We start from the raw sequence: 16485 nt of genomic DNA, 5'->3' as shown, positions 1-16485 counted from the left end.
TTTGAAGAAAAAGTTCTGGAACATACTCAATATTTTCTTTAATAAAAAAGTTCCCTAGTAGAAAAAAAAAAAACATTTGGAAATCACTATAAAAAACATTTGCATCATTACTCATTAAAAGCTGTTCTTTTCTGGAAAGAAAGTTATGGGATTATTTGCACTTAATTTTTGAGAGATTCCAGTGATACCGTGGTTTACCAATAATTTTTCAGACTAAAATTTATTGTTCTGCAACAGTGTATTGCTGCTCCTTTTCTCAGTGCTCCAGGACATGGAGGGGTGAAATGTAATAACAAATGTATCATCTCTTACCTAAGACAGTGGAAAATTCACAAATGTTTATTTTTTGCCTTGGATTACCATGAAAAATCATGAGAAACAAAACAAAAAACACAGTTTTCTATTTCCTTCATTGGATTATGAGTAAGAAATGATCCAGCACAATAAATCATTACATCGCCTTCTAAATCTAAAAAGTTTTATTTAACGAACACATCCACATTGAATAAAATCAGTTTGGGGTAAATTAGTTGCTTGCTAATTAGTAGAAAATAACAATATATGTTTGGACAATATATCCAATGGAAGTTCGATGCAAACTTCAGCTCAATGTTCCTTGAATTATGCTCTCTCATAAATTCTGGTAGAAGTAACACCTTTCATGACACATTCCTAGACACACAAAAAAATTTCTTGGTCAAACACAGGACTAAAACATGGGTTATTTATTGTCTCCTTTAATATTGGGAAGGAAAGTGTTTATTTGAAAATATTCATTCTGGTATCCTATATATACTTGATAGTATAGTAAGTTAGGGAGATATAAAGACCCGAGAAAACACAGTGAGCTTTATAACGTATAAGGTGAGTGAGAAATATAACCAGAAATGCATCATACCATAGAGTGTGTGCTGAGAGCAGTAACAGAATGCATGCCTCGACAGCATGCTTCGACTGAACATAAAAGCATGAAGGGCAATTGCCAGAGTGAAACCATAATCCCAATGGAATCATCTTTTTTGTTCTATGTAAGCAGGCATGACTGTCTGTTTCTTTAGGTAGAATAGTGATTATAAGATGACCTAGCAGTAGAGTCTAGAATTAAGCAACTAGAAGAAACTCACCACCACCAGTTTATCATCCACTCGTTTTCTCTTTATGGTGGTTGATTTCCCATCCCACTTCTGCACCTGTACCAGGACACCTCCATCTAAGGTTATGATGCTCTGTGAACACAATAAAAAATGATTACCACTGATACGTGGTAGAGGAAAACAAAATAAAAAAACACATCACCTTTGAGTGAAGGAATATTTTGAGGTCATTAGTCATTCTAAATTGTAAGGATATATTAAAACAAAAAAAATGAGTGTCAGAAACAATAGCATACAAAGAATACATTTTGATCAGAATATTATATAAAAACACCTACTTGAAATAATATCTATATTAAAAAATATGGATACTAAATTTATGTTGAGATGATAATCTTATAGGTAGTTTTTCTATTTTTGCTTCCACTCTTTCATAAACATTCTCTAACATTGTTATGTTATTTTAATTCACTTCAAATCTATATATTGCATGATGAATTGTATTAATCGCTTTTATAAAAGAATAAAGACAACTTTATAGAAAGGAGAAGATTCACCAACTAAATATCAAAGGCAACATGGTTTAAATCTAGGAAGTCAGGGATCATTGACCTGTGATAGAATAGTTTCTCCTCCTTTTATACAAAATGGCTTCTTATGGGCAGCAGTCTTCTAGAAACCCTGCTTTTATTTTGCTCCAATTCCTTCTTCCTCACCTTGACTTTTCTGTCATCTGCAGTAACTTCCTCAAATTCCTGGCCCAGTTTGAAGGAAATCTCAGTGTTTTTAAAGGTGCTTTCTGATTTAATGGTGATCACATCCCCATTCACACTGATGATCATGTTGGGTTTCGCCATGCCAGCCACTTTTCTAGTGGCAAAGCCCACGCCTACAGTTGGAAAGAGAAAAAACAAAATGTCAAGTTAACAATTTTCCTTTACGTGTTTAATGAAGTCAGAGCTGCAGTTTGTGTGTGTGTGTTTGTGTTTGTGTGTGTGTGTATAGGTGGGTTAGTGTGTACAGGCGGGTGTGTGTGAATAAAAGGAAAAAAGATGCCAGTGAGTTTAGTAAGAGCCTCATAAAATAACAGCTGCGAGTAAGTAAGGCAGGCTAATATTCAAAGAAACCCATGGCATGATTAAGTGTAGGTCTATCTAAATTTCTTCTTCTGGGTTTCAAATACAACTCCATAGAAGACACATCATTAATCTTGAAAAAGATTAAGTCTTCTGGAATGAATGAATATATATATATATATATATATATATATATATATATATATATATATTCCCTGCACTCTCAAACCAACTGGCCATCTCAATCATTAGGGCAGCAACTATCATTTTATTCAACTCATGGAACACTTGGGTAACCTCAACCTTTCCTTTTTAGAAAACAAAAATCCATAGTCAAAGACAGATTTCTCAGTAGGATTTTGAAAATGAATATAGAGTTACTCCATTTAAAAAAATAATCTGTTTGGGTGTACAAAAGTCACATTTCATGGCATGTGTTGCCAAGTCCTATTTTCCTGGCTTTTCCAAATCACTACACAATGAAGAGTTTGATTAATTTCTCCAAAAGGCACAATTTTAAAGAATCACTATTTTAGTAAGTTTCAAATTCAATACTTTGGTTCTCAGTCACCTCAGCTGCAAACCTCTCTTTTAAAAAAGGAAATTTGGGGGATGTAAGTAACGAAAAGGATGAACAATTTACAACTTAATGTAGACAATGGGAACTCACTGTCACTGTGTGTATTATACAGAATTTGTGACAGTTGTGGATATGGTGAATTTTTTAACACATGTATATAAACCTCAGCTACTTATTTTATTAAAGACTACTTATCTGTACCAAAGGTTAGATATAGGGGGTAAGAGGGAGAGAAATACTATACAAGCAAGTGATCCTGAGGCTCTTTTCTAGCTCCCTGTCTGGAAAATGGCTGCAGGTGGAAAGATACATCGTTTCATCAAGTCTTGGCTCTGTTACAAAATATAACTTCACATACAGGGAGTGAGTCAGTATAATGAATGGATGCAACATCAAGTATAATTCCAGACTGGCTGACCTTGGGAAAAATTACATTCTCCACAGTCCTTCTCTGACTGGCGAAACTAATACTTGCTTCCTGATCATCAGTCAGAACAACTAATTCCAGGAGATATCTTAATGTCTTCCATTATCACCAGTGCTTTATAATTTTAAAACATAGTGGCATGAGAATTTAAAGATACATGTTAAAAGTGTAAAATGTTCCTAAGAATCAAAAGCAAAATAGCCTCAAATCCTGACATTTCTGTATCAGCACATATGTATTACTTTATTGAATCACGACTAGTCTATAGTCTAGAAAGTTAGATCTCACTTATGCTGAAGTCCCTAAATGCCCTCCTGTCTATAAACAAGGAAAATAGTAGTACTTACAGAAGAGGGAAAAAATATATACTATGTGATTTAGGGAAAGGTGAAGTCTTAAGACAGATTAAATCCTAACCCCTGTAAGAACACCGCCCCCCCCAAACTGCTACCCCTGGATACCACCTTATCATTCATAGAGGTGTGAGGAAAGAGGCTTTCAAGGTAGAAGCTGTCTCAGTGAGAACCAGTCCTCACCCCCTTGCTTCAGCACAGTGGTTATCCACGGAACGTTCACACAACACAATGGCAATACTAACAGAATCTAGAAACCCGAAAGCCTCCATTATCAAGTAAGAATTATGTTATGGATAGAACATTGTCCTTTTGACTTGATAATCCTATGGCATCCCATGTAATTCCTAAACAAAAAAAAATATTTAACCCCTTAAAGTGACATATTTCCTGAAATTGAGATTTTTGCTCTGATAAAACAACCATACATTTTAACAGATTGACAGTTGAGAAAATAAAATAATTAATAGATGTTTACTTTAAAATTACATTAAAAAGAGAAATACAGTGCTTTCAGCTTCAAATAGAAATTACTGACTCCTAGGAAATAAATATAGTTTTATTTATTTTATATGCAAGAGAGATTAGCAACAGGCAAAGAGCCAAGTAAAATAAAGGTACCCCAGTTTAGCAGTGAAATAAAATCTTATCATTTCTGTGGACCATAAAAATTCTAGTCAGACCCTTTTTAATATTGGCTCACCTATAGGAAAGCATCAGTTGTAACTTTGGTCTCGAAAGTTTCTCCAGACAAATGATTCTCACTTGCTATTTTTATAGCCTCTGTATAGAAAGCAGCATTTCCTATCTGGCTAATACTTCCAGAATGAAAAGCAGCAATAATAAACCTTCTTCCCCCAGAGAAAAAGGTATAAATCCAGTCACCCCACAACAGAGTTTCTTACCCACTTCTTTCATGTAATCATCAAAGTTTTCACTGGAGGTAAGTTTCCAGGTACCCACAAAGGCATCACACATTTTATGAACTTTCTAGGATTATCTTCAAGATGAGGAAAAAAGCTGTAGCTCTCAGGAAGGTGCTGTGACCTTCTTGAATCCAGATAACTTCCTTTTAAAGATGCCCAGATCATGTGATCTTAGGAATAACCAATTGGGGATGGTATCAGATCATTTCCTTCATTACCAGCCTCTGCAATTTTTCCTCTGAGTCATATTTTTAACAGAAATTTCTCAACTTTGGTTCTCTCTGGCAAATGGTCAGACTTAGAGTACAAATTATTTTTCAGCGTTCAAAAAATATTTTCAACATTCCTGTTTTGACTTTACTGCCCAGTGCATTGAATTTGTACCTACTATTTCCATACATATTTATCCCAGGGTAGAGTAAGATAATTATCCTGGAATGAACCTTAACCCTCTTTTCTGGAGTTTCTATTAACATTGCAGTTATGTGGTTCTTTGGAATTGAGGAACATAAGAATTATTTTACGGACTCTTCAGTAATTGCAAAGGCTCTTTGGGACACTACTGTCTTGGGAATTATTTGCCAACTAAAACAAAATAAATAATGGCATCTTAAAGTACCTTAGTTTTCTCATTTCAAATGTTGAGCATGAGTGAAAACGAAATTATCCATCAGGAATCTGTCAGTTTCGTTAATAATGATTTAACCTCATTCTTTCCATCCCTTTAATGAGAACATAGTATTTATTTCCATAGTATTGTGGCCTTAAAAAAAATAAGCCCCCTTCCAAAATATGTTCTTCATACTGAGCACATCCGTCCAGATCCTGAACTATGTTATTAGGAGCTCAAAATTTACCTAGATCTAAATGGTGTTGCTTTATTTGAAAATAATCAGCGGTGGTGGACACACACTATCAAAATTTTATTTCCTTCTTTTATGTAGTGAATATTTCATGAGATTACTTTCTTGTTTTATTTTTAAAGATTTTATTTATTTGACAGACAGAGATCACAAGCAGACAGAGAGGCAGGCAGAGAAAGAGGAGGAAGCAGGCTCCCTGAGAAGCAGAGAGCCCAATGTGGGGCTCAATCCCAGAACCCCGGGATCATGACCTGAGCCGAAGGCAGAGGCCTTAACCCACTGAGCCACCCAGGCGCCCCTCATGAGATTTCTTTCTTAAAGTATTCCTGTCTTTCGGTCTCCTCCTACCCCACACCAGAACAACTGAAGATGTTCATATGTGCATCCAACTGCCATGGACATATACAGATTTTAGAAAAGAAAAAAGCAATAAAAATACTGCATGGTGACGAATCCCTACACTGTATACCTCTCTGAGTAGCAGCTGCGGCACACACGATTGATTCACAGACTCCTGTAGGTATCCTGATGGCTCCCCAGAAATGTTTGAGGTAGAGGATTCTATAAAAGACAGGCTTTTCTGTAGGCAAACAAGTTGCTATAAAGGCCTGATAAAGTCATGTTACAATAGTAAGTGTTAATTGTTGCATTTGTTAATGGCATGGTAATAATGTAATAACGTCCATCCACTCCGGACGGTTGCATAGATACGTGGACTCTGGGTGATGTACCATTCTGGGTAGACTTGCTATTAAAAATTCATCTGTTTCCCACTGAACAAGCAAATAAAAATGATTGAACTCAATACAGTGATAACTTGACAATGTTCTCAATTAATAATGGTTGGTTTTTTGTTTTGTTTTGGGTAGGTTTGGGTTTATCTTTTTTTCCCCCTTTTTTCATTTATTTATTTATTTGTCTATTTATTTATTTATTTATTTTCAGTGTGACAGTATTCATTATTTTTGCACCACACCTAGTGCTCCATGCAATCCGTGTCCTCTCTAATACCCACCATCTGGTACCCCAACCTCCCACCCCCTGCCCCTTCAAAACCCTCAGATTGTTTTTCAGAGTTCATAGTCTCTCATGGTTCACCTCCCCTTCCAATTGGGTTTATCTTTTTAAAGATTTTCTTAAGAGAAGTTTTAGGTTTACAACAAAATTGAGAGGAAGGTACAGAGATTTCTCATGTACCCCCTGCCCCTACACATTCACAGCCTCCCCCATGATCAACATCACTCACATTTTTTTTAACCAAGGATGAACCTACATTGACAGATCATAATCACCCCAAATCTATACTTGATGTTAGGATTCACTTTTGATGTACATTGTGTGTATTTGGACAAAGTATAATGATGTGTATACTTCATTATAATATCATACAGCATTTTCACAGCCCTAAGCATTCTCTGGGCTCTGCCTGTTCACCTCCTTCCCACATTCCTAAGCCCCCAACCTGTGCAAGCACTGTAGTTTTTACTGTCTCCATCGTTCTGCCTTTTCCAGAATATAGTTGTGTATGTGGCCTTTTTAGATCGGTTTCTTTTACTTAGTAATATGCATTTAAGTTTCCTCCATGTCTTTTCATGGCTTCATAACTCATTTCTCATTAGTGCTGAAAAATATCCCATTGTCTAGACATACTATAGTTTATGTCATTCATCTACTGAAGGACATTTTGATTGTTTCCAAGACTTGGCAGTTATGAATAAAGCTGCTATGCATATCCACACGCAGATTCTTTTTTTTTTTTTAAGATTTTATTTATTTATTTGAAAGAGAGACAGTGAGAGAGAGCATGAGTGAAGAGAAGGTCAGAGGGAGAAGCAGACTCCCCGTGGAGCTGGGAGCCTGATGTGGGACTAGATCCTGGGACTCCGGGATCATGACCTGAGCCAAAAGCAATTGTCCAACCAACTGAGCCACCCAGGTGTCCCCACACGCAGATTCTTATATGCACATAATTTTTCAACTTCTTTAGGTAAATACTAAGGAGCATGATATAGTGAGAGTATATTTTATTTTGTAAGGAACCACCAAACTGTCTTTCAAAGTGGCTGTGACATTTTGCATTCCCAAGAGCAATGAATGAGAGCTACATCCTCACTAGTGTTTGATGTTATCAGCGGTCCAGATTTTGGCCATTCTAACAGGTGTGGAGTGTCAACCCACCGCTGTTTTGGTTTGCGTTTTCCTGGTGGCATATGATGGGGAGCATCTTTTCATATGCTTATTTGCCATCCGTACATCTTTTTTTTTTTTTTTTTTTAATTTTTTATTTTTTATAAACATATATTTTTTATAAACATATATTTTTATCCCCAGGTCTGTGAATCACCAGGTTTACACACTTCACAGCACTCACCAAATCACATACCCTCCCCAATGTCCATAATCCCACCCCCTTCGATCCAACCCCCTCCCCCCGGCAACCCTCAGTTTGTTTTGTGAGATTAAGAGTCACTTATGGCCATCCGTACATCTTATATGGTCAGGTGTCTGTTAAGGTGTTTGACTCATTTTTAATTGGGTTGTTTGTTTTCTTATTGTTGAGCTTTAACAGTTCTTTGTATATTTTGGATAATAGTCCCTTATCAGATATATTTTTTGGCAGATATTTTCTCCAGCCTCCTGAATAATGGTTTACTTTTTAAAATATATGTTGAAGATGTCATGAAAAGAGGGGCCGTCTGTACCCCAATGTTTATAGCAGCAATGACCACGGTCGCCAAACTATGGAAAGAACCAAGATGCCCTTCAACGGACTAATGGATAAGGAAGATGTAGTCCATATACACTATGGAGTATTATGCCTCCATCAAAAAGAATGAATACCCAACTTTTGTAGCAACATGGACGAGACTGGAAGAGATTATGCTGAGTGAAGTAAGTCAAGCAGAGAGAGTCAAGTATCATATGGTTTCACTTATTTGTGGAACATAACAAATATGGAGGACATGGGGAGTTAGAGAGGAGAAGGGAGTTGGGGTAAATTAGAAGCGGAGGGGAATCATGAGAGACTATGGACTCTGAAAAACAATCTGAGGGTTTTGAAGAGACGGGGGGGTGGGAGGTTGGGGTACCAGGTGGTGGGTTTTATAGAGGGCACGGATTGCATGGAGCACTGGGTGTGATGAAAAAATAATGAATACTTTCTTTTCTGAAAATAAATTAATTAATTTTTAAAAAAAAGAAAAGAAAAAAAATAAAAAGAAAAATGGGAGTGATCCCTGTGGGGATGGAACCAATAATTATCTTGGTAATAGCACTGGATACCTGTGATAAAATTATACAGAAGAGAATACACAGGGGCACAAGTACACACATGATATGGGTGTCAATATCCTGGATGTGATTACTGTAGTATAGCCGTGCATCATGTTATACCACTGAGAGATTTCTTATAACAGCACGGGAATCTACAGTTATCTCAAAATAAAAAGTTTAATTAAAAAATAAATTAATAAAATAAAATAAAATATATGTTCATGCTTTACCTTTAGTAACAAATTGCTTCACACAGATTTTCAAATGATTATCACTCTTAAACAATATAGCATATATATAGTATAATAACAATATAGTGTATTTTAACACTGCAATTTAAACATTTTTTTTTATAGATGGACTGCCCAAATACTATAGTCTTTAGTCACATGTGGTGCCTGAATACTTGGAATGTGGCTAGTATGACTCAGAAATGGAATTATTAATTTTATTTACTTCTAATTAAAATTTAAGAAATTATCCTCATACAGTTACTGGGAAACTTTTAAAATTTGTGGGAGAACCTGAATATGTGAATCTACTCTTCCAGTTATAGAACCTAAATTTGATGAAATCTAAATGTCAGTCAAGTATTTAAAAAGAAAATTTAAAATCTGAGTTGGGATGTACTAATAGAAAATGCACACTGAACTTTGAGGACAATATAAAAAAGTACAATATCTCATTGAAAATTCTTGCACTGATTATATAAACTATGAAGTGTTGAAATTATGACATTTTTGGTATGTTGAATTACGTGAAAAACATTACTAAAATTATTAAATTATTAAAATTAGTTAAATTAATTAATTTGTTTCTTTGTCACTTTCTTAAGCTGACTATTAGAAAGTTTTAGATTACACATGTGACTCACATTATGTTTCTATTGAGTAGCACTATTTTACACTCCCATAGTGACATCAAAGTTTCTTTGTTTATTCAACATGTGTGTCAAACATGTTGCCAGCCACTGGGGATTCAATATGGGCAACCTTACCAGGCACTTGCTGGCTCTCACAGAGCTTACCTTCTAGTTCTGGAGAAGATAATACACAAGTAAACCAACATCTGGTAGTGATTTTCGAGAAAAAAGAACAAGGATCTGATGTAACAACTGCTCCAAGGGTTGGCAACACTAGATGGGCAGTTCAGGGAGGTCTGTCAAAGGAGGTAGACAATGGAGCTGAAACCTAGAGGGTGAGAAGAAAATAGTCATGGAAAGATGAGACAAAAGATGTTCCAGCCACAGGGAACAGCGGGAGTTTGCGGATTCCATTCTTGTTCGAGACAATTTCACCTCAGCATGACCACAACACTAACCCGTGACACACACAGACATATACCCTATAAAGCCATGACAAAAGTACAGATATATGTTCCTGGTGAAGAGTCCAAGCTCCATTAAGGCAGGAGTTTTCGTGGTGATTATTTACTGGAATATACCCAATAACTGAGTATTCAATAAAATTGAATTGAGAGTCCAATAAAACTCCTGTAAAATTACCTCAGGAGTATTTCCATGGGCCAGTATCCTCATGTTCCTATGTTAACATATTTAATGTCTGAACATTGCTGGAGAAATGGTATATTGAAATTTTTAGAAACAACACTGGCTCCTTTAATAATTTTCTATCAACAAAAATAGTAACCTATAGTATAGGAACTTGATAACTTAAATATCAATGAATTAATATATAAGAAAGTTGTTGGGTTACATGAAAAAATTTCACGTTATCAGTTGTGTAGAGTAACAAAATAAGCTTACCAGACTTATTTAAGGGGATTGTGTCTTTAAAAGCTGCTCAGTTTATATTCCAAACACATGGGCTATCCTGTGGAAGGCTAATATTCTAGGAACAAGTCCACTAAGTTATGTATCATATAAGGCAGAGATTTCCCTCAAACAAGAGGCTTTCCTTAAATTATTTCTATTTTTTTATTTTAATTCCATTGTAGTTAATGGACAGTGTTATATTAGTTTCAGGTGTACAATATAAAGATTTAATAATTCTACACACTACTCAATGCTCATCATGACCAATGGACTCTTTAATCCCCATCACCTATTTCACTCATACACCCCCACCCGTCTCCCCCTCCAGTAACTTTCACTTTGTTCTCTATAGTTAAGAGTCTATTTCTTGGTTTATCTCTTTTTCCATTTGTTCATTTGTTTTGTTTCTTAAATTCCACATATGAGTGAAATCATGTGGTATTTGTCTTTCTCTGACTTATTTTGCTTGGCATTATACCCCTCCCAATTCCATCCATGTTGTTGCAAACAGCAAGATTTCATTCTTTTTTATGGCTGAGTAATATTCCATTATATATACCACATCTTCTCTGTTCCTCTATTGATGGACACTGGGCAACTTCCATAATCTGGCTATTGTAAATAATGCTGCAATAAACATAAGATACATATATTTTTTTAATTAGTGTTTTTATAATTTTTCTGTAAATACCTAGTAGCATGATTTACTGGACCATAGGGTAATTCTATTTATTTTTAATTTTTTGAGCAACCTCCATACTGTTTTCCACAGTGGACAGTGGCTGCACTGGTTTGCATGGCCACCAGCAGTGCACCAGAGTTCCTCCATCTCCATATTCTTACCAACATGTTCTTTCTTGTGGTTTTTGATTTTAACTATTCTGACAGGTGTGGGGTGATATCTCACTGTAGTTTTGACTTGCATTTCCCCAATGATGAATGATGTTGAGCATCTTTTCATGTATTTGTTGGTCAACTGGATGTCTTCTCTGAAGAAATGTCTGTTCATGTCTTCTGCCCATTTTTAAATTGGATTATTTGGGTTTGGGGGGTATGGAGTTATATAAGTTCTTTTTAAATTTTGCATGCTAAACCTTTATCAGACATGAAATTTGCAAATATCTTCTCTCATTCAGTAGGTTGCCTTTCTGTTTTGTTCTTTCCTTTGTTGTGGAGAAGCTTTTTATTTTGATGTAATCCCAGTAGTTTATTTTTGCTTTTGTGCCCCTCGCCTCAGGAAATACACCCAGAAAAATGTTGCTACAGCCAATGTCAGAGATATTACTGCCTGTCTTCTCTTCACAGACTTTTGTGGTTTCAGGTCTCATATTTAGGTCTTTCATCCATTTTGAATTTATTTTTGTGTATGGTTTAAGAAAGTGGTCCAGTTTCATTCTTTTGCATGTAGCAACACCATCTGTTGAAGAAACTGTTCTTTTCCTCATTGTATAACCTTGCTTTTTTTGTCAAAGGTTAATTGACCATATAATCATGGGTTAATTTCTGGGCTTTCTATCCTGTTCTATTGATCTGTGTGTCTATTTTTGTGTCAGGACCATATTGTTTTGATTACTACAGCTTTTTAGTATAACTTGAAATCTGGAATTGTGATTCCTCCAGCATTTTCTTTAAAAAATTTTTTTATCTTAGAGAGAGGGGGAGAGAGAGATCGCAGAAGAGGAGCAGAGGAAGAGGGACAGGGAGATAATCTCCAGCAGACTCTGCACAGAGTGCAGAACCCAATACTGGGCTCTATCCCAGGACTTTGAGATCATGGCCTAAGCTGAAACTAAGAGCTGGACTCTTAACTGACTGAGCCACCCAGAAGCCCCCAGTTTTACTTTTTCAAGATTGTTTTGGCTATTCATGGTCTTTTGTGGTTCCATGTAAATTTTAGAGTTATTTGTTCTAGTTCTGTGATAAATGTTATTGGTATTTTGGTAGATTTTCTTGGGCTAGTATGAACATTTTAACAATATTGGTTCTTACAATCCATGAGTATGGAATGTCTTTCTATTTGTTCTTGTCATCTTCAATTTCTTTCATCAGTGTTTTATAGTTTATGAAATACAGGTCTTTCCCCTCTTTGGTTAAGTTTAGTCCTAGGTATTTTATTATCTGTGGTGCAATTTTAAATGGTATTGCTTTCTTAATTTCTCTTTGTGTTGCTTCACTATTAGTGTATAGAAATGCAACAGATTTCTGTACATTGATTTTGTACCCTGGAACCTTACTGAATTCATTTATCAGTTCTAGAAGTTTTTGAGTCTTTTAGGTTTTCCATATATGGTATCATGTCATTCTACAAATAAGGAAAGACTTACTTCTCCCTTAACAATATGGATGGTTTTATTTCTTTTTGTTGGCTGATTGCTGTAGCTAGGACTTACAGTACTATGTTGAATAAGAGTGGTGAGAGCGGACATCCTTATTCTTTAGGGGGAAAGCTTTCAAATCTTTCCCTTTGAAGATGATATTCACTGTGGGGTTTTCATATATGTCCTTTATTATACTGAGGTGTACTTCCTCTAACCATACTTTTTTGAGAGTTTTTAATCATGAATGGATATTATACTTTGTCAAATATTTTTTCTGTGTCAATTGAAATGATCATATGGTTTTTATCCTTTCTCTTATTGAGGTATCACATTAACTGATTTGTAAATACTGCACTCTACGCTTGCATCTCTGGACTAAATTCCACTTGATTGTGATGAACGATTTTTTAAATTTATTGTTGGAATTAGTTTGCTAATATTCTCTTGAGGATTTTTCCATCTATGTTCATCAGGGACGTTGACCTGTAGCTCTCTTTTTTTGTAGTTTCTTTATCTAGTTTTGGGATCAGGATCATGCTGGCCTCATAGAATGAATTTGGAAGTTTTCCTTCCTCTTCTATTTTTTGGAATGGTTTGAGAAGAATAGGTAATAACTTTCTTTAAATGTTTGGTAGAATTCATCTGTGAAGCCATCTGGTCCTGAACTTTTGTTTGTTAAAAGTTTTTTAATTACTAATTCAATTTCACTGCTGGTAATCAGTCTGTTCAAATTTTCCATTTCTTCCTGATTTAAATTTGGGAGGTTGTATGTTTCTAAGAACTTATCCATTTTTTCTGGGTTGTCCAATTTGTTGGCATGTAATTTTTCATAATACTCTCTTAAAATTCTTTGTATTTCTGTGATGTCAGTTGTTTTTTCTCTTTCATTTCTGATTTTGTTTTGATCCTCTTTTTTTTTTTTTTTTTTTGATGAGTCTGGTTAAAGGTTTGTCAATTTTTCTGATCTTTTCAAAGAATTATAAGCTGTCCAGAACTTAATCCAAAGACCCATATGTCTTATTTCATGTATCTACATTGCAGTATGACTTGGAATATAAGCAACTGCCTTGTACTTCCACAAATCCCCTCCATCTCAGTTCCTAAGACTGAATTTTGCTGCCTAGATAAGACAGAATGTGCTCTTATCAAATAATCACTATCATTCACTATAGTGTTCGTGGATTGTTATATGAACAGATGGAATGCAATAAGGAGAATCACACTAAAAAACAATTCAACATTATAAGACCTTGGATTCAACGTTCCATGAAGAATATCTTCCCCATGTATTAATGAAGAAAATTCAGACTTAACCAAAACTTTTGTGCTCATCCTTTCCTGAAAACTAGTAGAAATTATACCATTCTCATTTTCTAATCTTTTTTCATTGTTTAAAACTCAAACTGGCAAATTTTTTTCACAAAACACTTTTTGGTAATCCTACTATGTCCAAGGCACTGTGCTAGGTGCAATAAGGGAACAAAGTAATATATAAGATCTGATTTCTGGGCTCTTGGATGGCACAGTCAGTTAAGCCTCCAACTCTTGGTTTCATCTCAGGTCATGATCTTAGGGTCATGGGACTAAGTCCCATATTGGGCTCCATGCTCAGCTCCAACTCTGCTTGATATTCTTTCCCTCTCCCTTTCTCTCCCCCTTGCCCTCCCCCCTTGTACACATATCATGTGCACAAGATAAGTGGTATCTTCATCCCATTCCCAGTCTCTCCTCATTCCTGATCTCCCCTCATCATCCTAAAATTCATTTCAATTTTGACTTAAAGTTCCTTGTACTTTACTCACTCACCAAATATTTGCTAGATTAATGCATTAGTTAACAAAAACAATGAGGTTTGTGTTTAGGCTACATAATCATTCTTATCGCTTGTGTATGAGTTTTAAACCAATAAACCATGGGCTCTAATCTGTGCTTTACAAAGTTATGGTAGCACTAGGAAGGGTATATTATAAAGGATAAAGTAAGCAGATGTAATTTCCCTCACAAGACAGGACTTATGGGATGGTGAGGAGTTGAGCAAGGGTAACAGCAGAGAGATGACAGAAAAGCAGTAGAAGAAAGTGAGGAATGACAGAGGGAGGGTTGAGGAAGCTCCTTCCTTCTGGGGGAGACTGGTCCCCATAAACAAGGTACATGGGAGAAAATGTACCTGTGGCTGTAAAAGGAATTCTCATAGAAGCAATGATGTTTTTATTCACAAATATTCAAATAACAACATTAAAATGCATATAACAGACCATACTCTTATTTCAGAGCCATGAAGAAGGGGTGTACAGTGACTAAAGCCTTCCTTTGTTCTGGAAATGTGGACACTAGGAATGTGGCCCCAGACACTCAGTGCTGACTGGGGACAGGCCCTCTCTGGTTCAGGCCAACTGCTTTGCACTTTGCTCCACTATGGACAGCTTCCATGGAATGCATCCCTCTGACCTTTGCCTGTGTTTATTTCTTTTGGAGGAAATGAGGGTATTTTTTCTGACAATTTTTAAGTTGAAGAGGAAACATACCCAATCTTGGGATAATAAGGGGTAGAGACAAAGCCATGGTGAGAGGGAGTGTTTTCACAGAATGTGTGTGATAGGTTAAAAAAAGGGTTCATGCCAAGCTTCTCCTTTTATTTAAGAAAGTTCCTATATTAATGGAATATTATTACCAACGTTTGGAGATTTCTTAGAGTTTTAAGATGAAATTTTGGCAGGTAATTTAGGCATATTTTGTTTGGTTCTCTCCCCCACAGATTATTGGGAACTTTTATTTTTTTTTTTTTTTTTTTTTTTTTTTAAAGATTTTATTTATTTATTTGACAGACAGAGATCACAAGTAGGCAGAGAGAGAGGAATGGAAGCAGGCTCCCTGCCGAGCAGAGAGCCCCATGCGGGGCTCGATCCCAGGACCCTGAGACCATGACCTGAGCTGAAGGCAGAGGCTTAACCCACTGAGCCACCCAGGCGCCCCTATTGGGAACTTTTAATTGAAGATTATTTTATATTTCCTATCCTAGTTTGAACAGGCAAAGTAAAGGTAACCTTATTTAGTTGGTGTATCATTCATTTTTTTAAACTTATTTTTTATTTATTTTCAGCATAACAGTATTCATTTTTTTCTCACCACACCCAGTGCTCCACGCAATCCATGCCCTCTATAATACCCACCACCTGGTACCTCCAACCTCTCACCCCCCCCCTCGCCACTTCAAACCCCTCAGATCATTGAATATATGTTCACAGTGACTAATCATTGATACTTTGATTTCAAATACTGATGGTTTTAGAAAGAGTAACTAAGTCAGTAGTCTATGCATCAGTTAAAAAGGTTGTAGCTAATTATAGATTTGTGTTGTGACTTCAAAAGTGTTGTGTAACTTCTTCACTTGTCCTCTTATTCATAAAAGGGACTGTTCATTTATAGTGTAGTAGGTGCAAGTAGGAACCAAGTTAAGAGCTGGCAAAGCACTTTCTGAATGTAGAATGTGTCCTACTCTGTCTTTATATAATAAAGCAAGCATCATTATGAAGAACAGACGGTGGGCAAGTGAAAAAGTAAACCTGGAAAACCAGAAGGGAATGTACAAATGAACCAGTTGTGATATTAGATGATATCACTACGAAAATGTCCAGGAGGACAGACAGAAACACACACACACACACACACACACACATCAAGTTTGTTCTCTTCATTATGTTCAGTTAACATTAAGTTATTCCTTTTTTAATTCCTGGCTATTTCCTTGAGGGTGTTTTATTATTTGTCCTTTGATACTCCAGGCTTTGCATTCTGTATGAT

The 16485-nt window shown here is 35.9% G+C and overlaps 1 protein-coding gene across 1 annotated transcript; it reads right to left on the bottom strand.

Annotated features, from left to right (window-relative positions):
• Nucleotides 1–461: 461 nt before the first annotated feature.
• On the bottom strand, nucleotides 462–4594 carry FABP4 (fatty acid binding protein 4). Its single transcript, XM_059166139.1, has 4 exons — nucleotides 4436–4594; nucleotides 1811–1983; nucleotides 1125–1226; nucleotides 462–672 (listed from the first exon to the last, which is right to left on the bottom strand). The coding sequence occupies exons 1-4, from the start codon at nucleotides 4506–4508 to the stop codon at nucleotides 622–624; spliced, it is 399 nt and encodes a 132-aa protein (XP_059022122.1). The 5' UTR covers nucleotides 4509–4594; the 3' UTR covers nucleotides 462–621.
• Between the last annotated feature and the right edge of the window lie 11891 nt (nucleotides 4595–16485).

This window comes from Mustela lutreola, chromosome 3 (genome assembly GCF_030435805.1).
Source record: "Mustela lutreola isolate mMusLut2 chromosome 3, mMusLut2.pri, whole genome shotgun sequence".
Classification (NCBI taxonomy): Eukaryota; Metazoa; Chordata; class Mammalia; order Carnivora; family Mustelidae; genus Mustela; species Mustela lutreola.
The sequence above is the reverse complement of the archived record's forward strand: the minus strand, read 5'-3'. Positions and strand labels throughout refer to the sequence as shown.

Coding starts and splice junctions, on each gene's coding strand:
- FABP4 (XM_059166139.1), bottom strand. CDS start 4,508: ATGTGTGATGCCTTTGTGGGTACCTGGAAACTTACCTCCAGTGAAAAC. Junction 1,984..4,435: donor TGATTACATGAAAGAAGTGG/GTAAGAAACTCT, acceptor TTCCAACTGTAG/GCGTGGGCTTTGCCACTAGA. Junction 673..1,124: donor TGGATGATAAACTGGTGGTG/GTGAGTTTCTTC, acceptor TTGTGTGTCTAG/GAATGTGTCATGAAAGGTGT.